The 14,657-nt window shown below is 39.6% G+C and overlaps 1 protein-coding gene across 1 annotated transcript in view; it reads left to right on the plus strand.

Moving 5' to 3' along the window:
- Positions 1 to 5,333, plus strand: part of SCIN (scinderin) — a 78,515-nt gene extending 73,182 nt beyond the window's left edge. Inside the window, exons 14-16 of the mRNA XM_061413582.1 lie at positions 1,068 to 1,145; positions 3,817 to 3,877; positions 4,510 to 5,333. Of these exons, the coding sequence (XP_061269566.1) occupies positions 1,068 to 1,145; positions 3,817 to 3,877; positions 4,510 to 4,637 (267 nt within the window). The 3' untranslated portion in view covers positions 4,638 to 5,333. The remainder of the gene's footprint in view (positions 1 to 1,067; positions 1,146 to 3,816; positions 3,878 to 4,509) is intronic.
- Positions 5,334 to 14,657: the final 9,324 nt, after the last annotated feature.

The following is a 14,657-nucleotide window of genomic DNA, read 5'->3' on the forward strand; positions in this document are numbered from 1 at the left end:
CTTACCCTCTCTGTGTTATAATGTTCTCATCTGAAAAATGGGGCTAATCCTAGTACCGACTTCACAGAGTTGTGAATATTATCTTGGTTGTTGCATATAAAGAATTAGAACGGTGCCTGGCATGGTATATTCTGTAAAAAGATATATAAACACATTTCTTGCCCTCTGTACATGGCTAGTGTTTGTTTTTTGTGTACCAATCTGAGAATACCATCAGATTGCAACAAATTGGTATTGTCATGCTTAAGGGGCTGCAGGTGAGGTTCATGCCTGTTTATCCATGGACAGAGCCCAGGAACACAGGAGGCTCTGCTGAGTCCCATTGGCTAATGTGACACAGCCAAGGCCACAGTCAGCTTTACTTGCAGAGTCACACGGCAGAGGGGCAACGTGAAGAACTGCAAACCCTAATCCAATCTGTCACCACCTTCTAATGATTAGGGGGAGTTTCATCCAGAATTCTTTAAAAAATTTGAACTTTAATGAATGCCTGCTGGTATTGGGTGTGTTAAACTAGCCAATTACCCTTTAGTGTTAGCTCTGGAGAACACAATTTAACCCATTTAAAATAAAAATAATGACACTTTGCTTATGGAATATTGTTATTTTATTTAAAATGGTTGATTTTTTAAAATGACCAGATCTATTGATTTTATTAAAATAATCTTGACCTACCTACAAAATGAAAGAAGATGTAATACCTGCATCATAAACTTAAATGTCTTTAGGAACCAGGAAGGCAACAGAAACCTGCGAAGCAACTTGTCACAAAGAACTGGAAGTAGACGAAACTATGGCTATATTTCTTGTGCATGGTCTCTCTAAAGCCATATGCAATATTTATGTTAAATACTCTCCTCCCTAAATAAGATAGCCTCAGTTTGTGATACATGACTAAATAGATAAATGATTATTTAAGTCTTTATTGCCCAAAGGGAAGGAAAAAAATGACTAACAAACTTTTTTTTTCCCCCCTATGCTCCAGATAATACAAAGCATTTGTATCCTTTATATTAGAAAAATCACTGCTTGACTGTTGGCTTATAAAGCTTTTTTATACATTTCAGATTGAAGAGGTTCCAGGAGAGTTCACCCAGGATGATTTAGCAGAAGATGATGTCATGCTGTTAGATGCTTGGGAACAGGTAAAACTGTATTTTGTTCATGGCAAGAGAGTGTGCTTATACTTGAGAGCTGATAAAACCTTCTTTGAGAAATGGCAAGTTTAATAATAAATAGACCCATGGATTTAGGCTATATTTATAAGAAACTTTCCTCAGTTTGGCAAAAAATAAAACTAATGCATATGGCAAGTTTTCTTAAGCTGGAAATGATTCCATGGCTATCCATCTTTGGCTGTATAGTTTTAGGTGGAAACAACAAACAAACAACAAAAAACTCCTGTTTTTCATTTATTTTGTAAGATTTATTTGTTCCTTATTTATTCAGACGTTCATTCATTCTTATTCATTCATACATGTAAGTAATAAATGCATTAGTGGGTTGCAGTGCCTCAGGGGGAGAAGGTAATGGCACCCCACTCCAGTACTCTTGCCTGGAAAATCCCATGGACGGAGGGGCCTGGTGGGTTGCAGTCCATGGGGTCGCTAAGAGTCCGACACGACTGAGCGACTTCACTCTCACTTTTCACTTTCACGCATTGGAGAAGGAAATGGCAACCCACTCCAGTGTTCTTGCCTGGAGAATCCCAGGGACGGGCGAGCCTGGTAGGCTGCCGTCTATGGAGTTGCACAGAGTCGGACATGACTGAAGTGACTTAGCAGCAGCAGCATGCCTCAGGGAGACTGAAATATTCAGAATTTCTCTTGAAATCTGACAAGAAGTCATAGGAGACCTGGCCCCTGGAGAAGAAACAAACAATACTTTTGAATCTACACACTAAAATACGTTACTGTTAATATATATGTCTTTATTTGTAGCAAATTAATGGTGATTTTGTATGTCACATCGATGTGTTGTGTGTTAGTCGCTCAGTCATGTCTGACTCTTTGCGACCCCGTGTATTGTAGCCTACCAGGCTCTTCTGTCCATGGGATTCTCCAGGCAAGAATACTGGAGTGGGTTGTCATGCCCTCTTCTGGGGGATCTGCCCAACCCAGGGATCAAACCCAGGTCTCCTGCATTGCAGGTGGATCCTATACTGTCTGAGCCACCAGGGAAGTCATACCTGAGAGTCGTTTTCTTTTAACCTCTGTGTAAACTAATAATGGCTTCTTTGGTGGTTCATTGGTAAAGAATCTGCCTGACAATGCAGGAGACACAGGTTCGATCCCTGGTTTGGGAAGATCCCCTAGAGAAGGAAATGGCAACCCACTCAGTATTCTTGCCTGGAAAAATCACACGGACAGAGGAGTCTGGAGGGCTACAGTCTATGGGTTCACAAAAGAGTCAGACATGATTTATCGACTAAAGAGCAGCAAATTAATAATAGTGACAGGGAAAAATAAATGTTAGGAGCTACATTGTGTAGAACAAATATAAAATATGTTCCTGAATTAGGCCTAGTCTTTAGTCAACCACAGAGATTTGTTATTTTTAGGTCTGTTCTTGTTAAATCATTCAGTTATATTATACTTTAGCTTCTTGGTCTTGAATTAGCATATTTGAATTTGGGATCTGGTCACAGATTTTCCCTAAGTGAATGGATCACTTATTTCTAGATATGAAATATAAAACCTCATGTCAATAAAACACCTTTGTGTATTTAAGAATTACAAAATAAGAAAGTCTCATTATTCAGAAGAATTTAATCTTTTCCATTTGCAGTCAACTCTGTTGCTTCCATGATCAAGGATGCTTTAGAATATTTCCAGTACTACACTTCATTTTTTTTTAACTATGCTTTTTATTTACTCAGCAGTGTTGTCATGGTTTATTCTGTACCTGTAGGCAAATATTCCAGCACTTTCAGTACGAATTAGAATATAATCAAAACTAACTTCACCAAAATTTCTCTGCCAACAAGTGATCTTAAAGTGATTTAAATATAAGGGAATTCAGGAGAATTTTTCATCACTGAAGTACACAACCTACATTTGACAAGAAGGATACATGCAGAACTTATATCAGGTTTTAAAGAATCAGTATTTAAATACTAAACAATATTTGGGCTTTGCTGGTGGCTCAGACTGTAAAGAATCTGCCTGCAATGTGGGAGACCTGGGTTCGATCTCTGGGTTGGAAAGATCCCCTGGAGGAGGGCATGGCAACCCACTCCAGTATTCTTGCCTGGGGAATCCCCATGGACAGAGGAGTCTGGCAAGCTGTAGTCCATGGGGTTGCAAAGAGTGGGACATGACTGAGTGACTAAGCACACACACACGTAGCACTTTTCCCAAAGTGTGACAGGATGCCTTAACATAGAAGAAGACTAGGTTTAAGTTAGGGATTCCTAAAGGGAGTGTGGGGTGCCCATGAACAAGCTACATATGGCTCCCTCAGGATAATAATATGGGAATAATGCCTGCTTTACACACCCCAGGAGCATGTGTGCATAAAACCCAGCCGGTATGTTGTTTTCAGGAAGGCTCACTTTGTAAACTAGAAAAATACTATATAAACATAAAATACCAGAATGTGATATCTAGCGTCAAACTGGCTGGATACAAATTCAGGCATCTCTTAATAAGTGTAGACATTAGGAAAGCGAAGGGACTTCTCTGGACCTGCATCTCCACATCCCTGACTTTGGGGCTGTGAAGATTCAGTGAGATGGTATGAGAAGCACTTTGCATAAGGCTCACACTGCATCTAGACTCCCAAAATTATGAGTATTATTATTGCTTAATTTTGCAGATTTTTATTTGGATTGGAAAAGATGCCAATGAAGTTGAGAAATCAGAATCTCTGAAGTCTGGTAAGCTGGATCCCACGGGTAATTAGGACATAATTCTGAACAGTTGTTACCAAGTTCCTGATTTCTCTTTGCACCACATCCTCCAAAACCATGTATCAAAACCAAGAAGAATCAGAAGAATCTTAGCTTTCATCTTCAGAACTAAAGAGTAGTGGAATTTTTTTAAAACTGAAGAATTTCAGAATAGGAATAAGAAAATTATGTTTTGTTATCTAATTTAGGATATAATTATATCAATTTATTCTTAGACTTTTAAATTCATTTTTTAAAATTATGGGAATAGTAAAAGCTCCATAACTCTGATAATCTAGATTTTTATAAATTCCTTTTGAGGAATGCTGTTCTTTCTGGCAGTACTTTGTTGTTGTTGTTTTTTGCATTATTGCAAAGTAAAGAATAATTATGCTATAAGGATAATTCCATAAAGTTTGGAATTTTTTTCAGGCAATAATGAGACATGCACATTCCAGATGTGAGAAAATAATAAGGAATTGTCCAAATGGAGTAGCATTGGCTACTTTGGGCCAATGAAAATTTGATTTATTACTTTTATTGGAAGGCTTTTCATTCTTTAGTTATTTTACTTTAGTTGAAACTAACCAAATTTATTTGTTTTTTAAACTCTTTTTTAGCCAAAATATACCTTGAGACCGACCCTTCTGGAAGAGACAAGAGGACGCCAATTGTCATCATAAAACAGGGTCATGAGCCACTTACTTTCACAGGCTGGTTCCTGGGCTGGGATTCCAGCAGGTGGTAAACTGATTTTTGTAGGAAAAAAACAAATATAATGGGGCAGCTGTCCCAGGGGGGAAGGAGGAGCTTGTTTAACTTTAGAAAATTAACCTCAGCCATATGGCTATTTTTCCGTGCTTAGAATTGGTTTGAAATTTCTTTTAAACTGGAATTTTCTTATGTTAATATTTTTATAACTTTTCTTATGGACCAATATTAGCTCTGCTGGATGCTGACATATCTTTATATATGACTTTTTAAAGGGGAAAAACTATACACAATCTAGGGGAGTTTGTCAGCAACTTTTACAATTCAGGAGCCATTAGCCAAACTCCTACTTTTAATATACCATGGAAGAAAGTTATACCTGCCTTTGAGGTTATTCTTCTTTCTATGTATTGTGTTGAAAAGAATCACCTATTTGCAGTAAGATTTCTGTTAAGATGGTTTTAAAAGTTTGTTATTTTCCTTCTTTAGCAGATGTAACTGTGATAAGTATTAACTCCTAAGCATCATTTCCTAAGAGAAACTTTACCTTTTTGGCCTTTTAAGAAGCCTTTGAAAGCACAGCTCTTTCTTGACAAATGATTTATATTCTTAACCCACTTTTATATACATCCATATATTTGACAGTACCTGTTTAACATCACAAAAGATACATACAAAAAAGGCTTCACTAATACTGTCTTTATTATTAAAATACATATCTTTTAAAAGGTGACATGTTGTGACATTTTATTCAAGTGTGATGTGTGAGTTAATTACACGGTCAACTTTTAAGATTAAAATACTTTTATATATAAATATGAATTTAATTTTTAAAAACTCATTAAGTAGTTAGAATTAAACTTTTCCATAGCTACAAAGTTAATATCATAGTGTAAATGAAACCCGGGCCTTGTTAAAAGATAAATAGAAGCGTATTAACCATTTTAAGAATATTTTTTTGCGCAAAATCCTTCTTGGATTCAGCAGTGCCAAACCGAGCACTGGGGAGAGATTTTCACGGAGAAAAGGTGGCAAGAAAGCAAGGAAATTACTGCTGATTGGCTACAGCTTGAACCCTAGTTGATTGTGATTGGTTGTCCTTAGGTTTTGATTTCGTAAGCTGTGAGGCATTTACAGGCTTAGATCTTGGTTTGCTTCCGGAAGTGGGAGCTTGCTCTATACAATGGGTCTGAAGCCTAAAAAAGTAGGGAGATACCTCAGGGTTCTCTCCTGTCCTGGGCTACAAAACATTCACCTTAACAGACCGAGCTGTTTAAACCTGCGCTGTGAAAACATGACTTTCTCAAATCCCAAACGCAAGCACTCGGCGGCAGGTGTGCCATCAACACAAGCCCTGAGGGAAGGACAAAACCCTGGGGCGGTCACAGAAAGTACCAGCAAAAACAGCTGCTGTATCATCAGTCCTGCGTCAGTCAATTGAAGGGCTGTTGGTGGACAGTGGGGATAAAGAGGATCTGTAAAAATTGCCTGAAAAAGGTGAGCTAGGGAATTCCTTTTTGCATTTCACACCCAAAAGTGATATGGCTGGAAGAAACGCCTGCAACACGTGTGAAGTCAGCCTAGGGCAGGGGAACCAGGCTACTTCTAAAAAGAACATTTGGTGGATTATAGCGGGGCCGTCGTTCTGTGATATCGTGTAGCCTTAAAACTCCTATTATACGTAAACACATATGGAAATTAGTCTTTTGGATTTGAAATGCACTTTCATACAGCCGAATTAATAAATATAAAAGTCACATGAATTATTTTCTATTTTTCTAGAATGGAGCTATTGCTTACTAATGTTTAATATGAAAGGTTAGATTGCTTTATTGTCTCTGATTTTCCTCAAAGATGTTTGGGATGAAAAACTAACAAATTTAGCTGTCAGCTAGTGCTTTACAGACCTTTCTTAGCTTCAAAAAATATAGCAAACTGGTCTTTGTGTGAAAGAACATTAATGAATCCAGGAAAGTCGAGTACTAGTCAGAAATAAGTATTTCTTATTTACTACTTCTTCTGAAGTAGCATGCTCAAGAATTTCAAATAAGGAATTGGATCATGGCATTAACTTTGAACAGAAGACCAGGAAACAAAGAACCTATGTAAAGTGAACTATTGTTTTGTGTTTGAGCACTGTTTGTTTGTTTTGCAAGATTGTCCTAGAATTGGCTTCAAAATAGTTTCTGTGCTGGACAGATGACTCAGAGAGATTAAATTCTAGTCAAAAGGAAGAAAAGAATGTTCGTATTCATTGCATGTAAGGAAGCGCATCTTGTAGTTTAAAAACTGTATTTTCAAAATGTTTTTTCTTGCTCTATCTTTAGATGTTTTTTCCCATTATGATTTCTCCCTTTTTAGTTTTAGATACATGTTAGATATTTTAAATACATGTTTGATATTGTGACTTCCCTGGTAGCTCAGAGGGTAAAAGCATCTGCCTACAATGCGGGAGACCTGGGTTCGATCCCTGGGCTGGGAAGATACCCTGGAGAAGGGAATGGCAGCCCACTCCAGTACTCTTACCTGGAAAATCCCATGGACAGAGGAGCCTGGCAGGCTGCAGTCCATGGGGTCGCAAAGAGTCGGACACAACTGAGTGACTTCACTTACACTTTCACTTTAGATATTTTAAAAGTATGTTATGTATTTTATATATTTTCTAAAACAGTCTCTCCTAAATACCATCCTTATTGTACTACCTAAAATATTAATAATGAAATACTTCAGTGATAAAAGAAAAGGTTGGATCCACATTTTATTGTATATGCCTGGATAAATTCCATATGGTTCAAAAATTTAAATGTGAGAATAATAGACTAAAACATGGAATTCCATTGTAATGGGGAGATAATCTCTCAAGAACTGATAGAATAAGAAAATCAGTAAGGACCTAGAGATTTTGAACAGCTTTCTCAGCCACTTTAACCTAATTGATGTGTAGTGAACACTTCACCAATAAAGTGCTTAGTCGCTTGTTGTGTCCAACTCTTTGTAGCCTGCCAGGCTCCTTTGTCCATGGGGATTCTCCAGGCAAGAACACTGGAGTAGGTGGGCAGGCTTTCCTCCAGGAGATCTTCCCAATCCAGGGATTGAACCCAAGTCTCCTGCATTGCGGGTGGATTCTTTACCATCTGAGCCACCAGGGAAGCCCCCACCAATAACGGCAGTACATGTAATTGGTTTTTAAGGGCACTTAAATTCTTTGCCAAGAGAGAAAATATTCTGGACCATACAACAAATTTCAACAGATGTTAAGTATTGAAATCATACAAACTGTGTTCTCTAATCACAATGGAATTAAAATAGAAATAACAGGCAGATAGCTTTCTAATCTGCAAATGTTTAGATAAATGAAAAAATCACAAGGGAAACAAATTATTTTTATCTCAATGAAAATTGAAATACAGCCTATTAAAATGTGTGGGATACAGCTAACTCTGGGTTTAAAAGGAAATTCATAGCACTAAATGCTGATATTAGATCAATAGGCCTCAATGATGTAAGCTTCCACCTTAAACTGAGTGAATTAAATCTAAAGGAAACAGAAGAAAATGATTAATACAGACTATTACAGAAAATGGGGGAAAATATAAATTTATATTTATATATACTAATATCAGGAATAAAAGAGGGGTTATACCACAGAATCTATGGACACTGAAAAGAAAATAAGAACCATAATTTTATGCTTATGAATCTGACAGTGATGAAATGGGCAAATTCTTTGGAAGACAAACTAACTCAGGAAGGAACAGAACTTAATTAGCAACACACTGTTGTTCAGTCGCTGAGTTGTATCCTGCTCTCTGTGACCCCATGGACTATAGTCCGACAGTCTCTGTCCATGGGATTTCCCACACAAGAATACTGGAGTCAGTTGCCATTTTCTTCTTCAGGGATCTTCCCAGATCAGGGATCAAACCTGAGTCTCCTGCATTGCTGTGCAGATTCTTTACACTGAGCCACCAGGGAGCAGTAGCAGCACATACACACTTATTAAAGAAATGGAATTCATAGTTAAATGTCTCTGGCAGAGAAAGGCCTAGGTCTAATTGGGCTTCACTGGTGACTTCTATCAAGCATTTGAAAAAGCAGTTATACCAATTTTGTGCAAACTGTTCCCAACAATAGAAGATGAAAGAACATTTTCTGACCCATTTATTAAAGAAACTGAATTCATAGTTAAAACTTCTCTGGTAGAAAAAGGCCTAGGTCTAATTGGGCTTCACTGGTGACTTCTATCAAGCATTTGAAAAAACAATTATACCAATTCTACACAAACTGTTCCCAACAATAGAAGATGAGAGAACATTTTCTGACCCATTTATGAGGCTAATACTACCCTAATATCAAAGCTAAACAAAGAAAGGAATGCTATATGCCAGTATTCCTCCATACATAGATGGAAAAATCTTTAAAATTTGTCAAATTGACTCTACATTGAATGGGTTTTATCCCAGGAACCCATTTAAAAATTAATCTCCATATTACCAGACTAAAAAGAAAGAAATATGAATATCTGGATAGGTGCAGAAAAGTAGTTGATAAAGTTCAACAATCACTGATAATGAAACTGGGCAATCAGGTATAGAATGGAAGTTCCTTGATGTTAAAAAGGGTATCTATAAAAAAAAAAATGTACAGCTAACATCATACGTAGGTTTCCCAGGAGGCTCAGCGCTAGAAAATCTGCCTGCGAATGTAGGAGATGCGGGTTTGATCCCTGGGTTGGGAATATCCTCTGGAGAAGGAAATGGCAGCCCACTCCAGTATTCTTGCCTGGGGAATCCCATAGACAGGAGCCTGATGGGTCTATGGTACTCGGAGTCACAAAGTAGGACACAACTGAGCACCACCAAGCAATATCATATTTAAGAGTGGAAGACCAAGTGTTTTCCCACTAAGATGGTATGAAATACAGAAGTTTGTTTCCATCCCTTCTCTGCTTTTCTGGAGGTCCTAAACAGGCTGCGAAGGCAGGGTTCTCAGTCTTGGCACTATGGACATTTTGATAATTCTTGCACTGGGAGTGCCCCTGGGTGGATGACCGATAGCATCACTGGCTTCTGCTTCACAGATACCAATAACCCCTTCCTCCCCTACCCCTTCTGCCAGTGTACTAATTAAAACTGTCTCCAGACATTATAAATATCCTTGGGGGCAGAGGGAAACCAAATTGCCCCCAGTGGAAAACCACTTCAGCATGGCAAGAGAAAGAGCTAAAAGGCTCACAGACTGGCAAGGAAGACTTGAGTATTGTTGCTGAAAGTGATCTGGGTGTTAATAGTTTCAACGGCTCCCAGGTGAATACAATATGCAGCCAGGATAAATACCTACTAGAGCCTTCTGCGGAGAAGGCAATGGCACCCCACTCCTGTACTCTTGCCTGGAAAATCCCATGGATGGAGGAGCCTGGTAGGCTGCAGTCCATGGGGTCACTAAGAGTTGGACACGACTGAATGACTTCACTTTCACTTTCATGCATTGGAGAAGGAAATGGCAACCCACTCCAGTGTTCTTGCCTGGAGAATCCCAGGGACGCGGGAGCCTGGTGGGCTGCCATCTATGGCATCGCACAGAGTCGGACAAGACTGAAAGTGACTTAGCAGCAGCAGCAGAGCCTTATGCAAATCACATGCAGTTCTCTCCTGGCTTCGCTATCTGGGGAGACTTCTTAATGTTCATTCAGATGCAAGCAGCAGCAAAAACTGTAGCTGTTTAGCCTTCATGGTATCTGACAACCAGCAAAACATCTCTTTGACTTAAAAACTCTGTTTATGTTCTACTGTTGCCTCAAATCCAGTGTGAGGTGGTAAATAGCCATTGAGGAAAAATCTACACCCCAGCAGCATAAGATTTACTTTCTGTTTAGAAATACTGATAGCATCAAACATGAAAATTATCTATTTGTAAACCTTTTCAAACAGTGTTCTGCCTGATTAAAGCAAAAATTAAGGAAAAAAGATACCTTCGGGACTTCCCTGGTGGTATAGCAGATAAAATGCCTGCCAGTGCAGGGGACAGGTTCAATCCCTGGTCCAGGAAGGTTCCACATGTCGTAGACCAACCGAGTCCATATACCACAACTACTGAAGCCTGTGTGCCTAGAGCCTGTCACGAGAAGCCCCTGGTAGCCACAACTGGAGAAACATGCACAGCAGTGAAGATGCAGCACAGCCAATAAGAAATAAATAATTAAAAAAAAAAAAAAAAAACCCTTCAGAGATGCGTGCATCTGTGTAGCACAGTAGAGGGCACTCTTTGCTCATTTTAATAAAGATTTTCTAGATCTTGAAAACACTAAAAAATACAGTCAAAACTTACTTTTATTTTAGATTGGAAATGAGTACTTCTAAGCAGATCGGACACAACTGAGTGATTTTCAAAGCAGGTCGGATGTGGCTGTGGAAGTATTTTATACTGTTTTCCAATTTTGAAGTTCAGTGGAGTACAGTCATATATTGCTTTTATAATATATTTGCTACCTACTAGGCTCTCCTGGCATGTATATCCTGAGGCATGCCCTTTTCCAGGGGATCTTCCTGACCCAGGGATCGAACCTGGATCTCCTGCATTGCAGGTGGATTCTTGACCATCTGAGCTACCAGGGGAGCCTAACAGAGTGCAACCGTATATTGCTTTTAAAATATATTTGCTACTTGCTAGGCTATCCTGGCATGTATATCCTGATGTGTGTGTGTGTGTGTGTGTGTGTGTGTGTGTGTGTGAGTGTATATATATATATCTTTCTGTGATAGATACATATGAATATTTACCTATCTCACTCTCTGTATCCTGTTCTATAGCCTAGTGCTGGCAATACAGCAGAGGGTAGGTAGTTAAGGATACCTTCCCTCAGTGAAGCTACTATCTGGTGGGTGGAAACAGAAAGATGCAAATACTAAAATCCACATTCTGTCGATTAGTCGTCTTATGAAGGAAAACTAGGCCAGGGATTGTGAGGTGAGCAATTCTGTTTTAGATCAAGTGAACAGGAAAGGTCTCTCCAGGGTAGTATTTGGACAGAGACCTGGAATAAGTGAGGAAATGAACTGCGAGGATTAATGGTATGTGTCATCTTGACTGGGCTATGGGATGCCCAGTTATGGGGTTAGATGTTATTTCTGGGTGCATCTGTGAAGGTGTTTCCTGGAGAGATTAGTATTAGAATTGGTGGACTAGGTAAAGCAGACAGCCTTCCCCAAGGTGGGCAGGCATCATCTCACTTACTGAGGGCGTGAATGGAGCACAAAGGTGGGGGAAGGTTGGATTGGCTCTCTCTGCCTGACTGCTTGAGGTGAGACGTCAGTCTTCTGCGCTTGGGCTGACTTATAAGAATTCCTGTTCTCAGGCCTTTGGACTCGGACTGGAAATTTATACCACCGGCTTTCCTGGGTCTCCAGCTTGCAGATGGCATATTGTGGAACTTCTCTGCCTTCCTAATCACGTGAGCCAATAACTTATAATAAATCTTATTTTGTATAGATAGATGTAAGTAGATACCGAGATCTGTATCTATCTGTCTATTCTGTTGGTTTTGTTCCATGGAGAACCACGACAAGTGACTGACACAGAGCCTTGGGCACATCTCTGGTTGGGGCCTTTCTATGCAGAGGCATAAGAAGCTACTTGCTTTGCTCACAGAATTGTGAGGAAGTCAGTGTGACTAGAGTGATGGAGAGGTGGAGAAGCGTGGGAAGCGAAATCAGAAAGATTAGATCATATACAACTCGTGGCATTTTCATTTTCCCTCTGGATGGGATTTAGTGGAATGACGTGATTTGTCTGACATTTTCAGAGCATCACTCTGGCTGTTGAGTTGAGAAGAGACTGCAGGATGAGAAGACAGAAAAAGAGAGGCCAGTTAGGAGGCACTGATTCTAATCCCAGACAGAGTTGATAGTGCTGGTGGCAAAGAAGGATTGGATTCCTATGTGTTCTGAATGTGGATCCAATGAGAGGATGGTGGATTTGATAGAGGATGTGAGAAAATGAGAGAAATCGAGTATCAGAGGAGCTGTAACTTACTGAGCTGGGAAGGTGGAAGGAGAAGGTTTGAGTGGGGAAACAGGAGCTGAATGTGTTTATTTTTGAGATGCTTATCCTATTGGACAGTTAATTGAAGTTGTTGAGTAGCTGTTCTAGTTCAGTAGAGAATTCATGGCCGGAGATGTATATATGCTGTGAGTCAGTGTATAGATACATTTGGGGACTTAAGAGTGAATGTGATGACCTAGGGTATGTGTCAGTAAAGAAGAACTCTGAGTGGATAACTTGAGTCCTGGGATGTTCCAGCATGTAGAGGTGAGGCAGAGGCAGCAAAGAGGATGCGAAAATCCTGGTGAGGCAAGAAGAAAACCAGGAGAGTCCACGAGAGACTGCCTTGTTGAGGTTCTCCATCTCCTTTAGTTACAAACATGAATTTCAAAGAAACAGCAGCCATTGTCTTTCTGATCATTTCCTAATGTGTGCTGAGTCGCTTCAGTCGTGTCCAACTCTTAGTGGACACCAGTGTAGCCCACCAGTTTCCTCTGCCCATGGGACTTTCCAGGCAAGCATACTGCAGTGGGTTGCCATGCCCTCCTCCAGGGGATCTTCCTGACTCGGGGATCGAACCCACCTCTCTTATATCTTCTGTATTGGCTAGTGGGTTCTTTACCACTAGCACCACCTGGGAAGCCCTGACCAGTTTCCTGATCAGGGAACTAAGATCCCACAAGCTGCACCAGCGCAGCCAAAATAAATAAATAAATAAATAAAATAGAATAATAGCATATTATTCTATGTCCTAATAGCATAGCCAAATATTCTTGTGAATGTTCCAGTGGATACTTACGGGGTATTTATCCCCAAGTAATGAGTTGCCTAGGCAGTGATTTTCAACCAGTGTCGATTGTGCCCCGCTGGGGACATTTGGCAATGTCTGATGGCATTTTGGTTGTCACCACTGGGGGACATCTAGCACTACTGGCACCTAGAGGGTAGAAGTCAGGGACGCACAGGAAGGTCTCTCCCAACAAAGGCCTGTCTAGTCTAAAATGTCAGTAGTGTCAAGACTGCGAATCCCTAACATCCCTAGTCATTACAGTGCAAAATGAAAATGCACTGTTACTTCAGAAAAATTTTAAGGAAATAAGCTAAATTGAGATACTACCATATGGTATGACAAGTGCCTCGTTTTTTGGTTTTTTTTTTTTAACATGTTGTTTCACATGAAGGACTAAATGAGAGCTGTTAATTAATTAACTAAATTTGCTATACATTCTTGTCATCATGACACAGAAACCCTATACCCAAGATTTAATTATTTAACAGATGGATAGGGAATTCCCTGGCCGTCCAGTGGTTAGGACTCCATTCTTTCACTGCCAAGGGCGTAAATTCAATCCCTGGTCGGGGAACTAAAATCCCACAAGCTGCACCAGTACAGCCAAAATAAATAAATAAAATAGAATAAAATAAGATATATGGATACAGGTAAAGAATCCACCTGCAATGCAGGAGACCTGGGGTCAATCCCTAGGTTAGGAAGATCCCCCGGAGAAAGGCATGGCAATTCACTCCACTGTTCTTTGATATTCTATATTTAAAATTGATATTATTGAATCATGGTATATTTATTTCCTATTGATGCTATGACAAATTATCCCAAATGTAGTGGCTTAAAGCAGCATAAATATATCATCTTCCAGTTCTGGAGCTGAGAATTCTAAATTGGGTCAAAGAGTTACATCCCTTCTGGAGGCTTTGGGGGAAAAATTCCTTTCCTTGCCTTTTCTGGGTTCTAGTGGCCTACCTCCGCATTCCTTGTCTTGTGATCACTTCTTCAGTCCTTAAAGCTAGCTGTGTAGCATCTTAAAAGATCTCTCTTTCCCTGTCTGCCCTCTGCCATGTGACCATCAGTCATTTCTCCTTTGCTGACTCTTTCTTGCCTCCTTCCTTCACTTATAAAGATCCTTATATTTTCTTGGGCCCTTTTGAACAATCTTAGATAATCTCCCCTTCTCAAGATCTTTCATTTAATCACATTTGTAATGTCCCTTTGCCTTGTAAG

Source organism: Bos javanicus, chromosome 4 (genome assembly GCF_032452875.1).
Source record: "Bos javanicus breed banteng chromosome 4, ARS-OSU_banteng_1.0, whole genome shotgun sequence".
Taxonomy (NCBI): domain Eukaryota; kingdom Metazoa; phylum Chordata; class Mammalia; order Artiodactyla; family Bovidae; genus Bos; species Bos javanicus.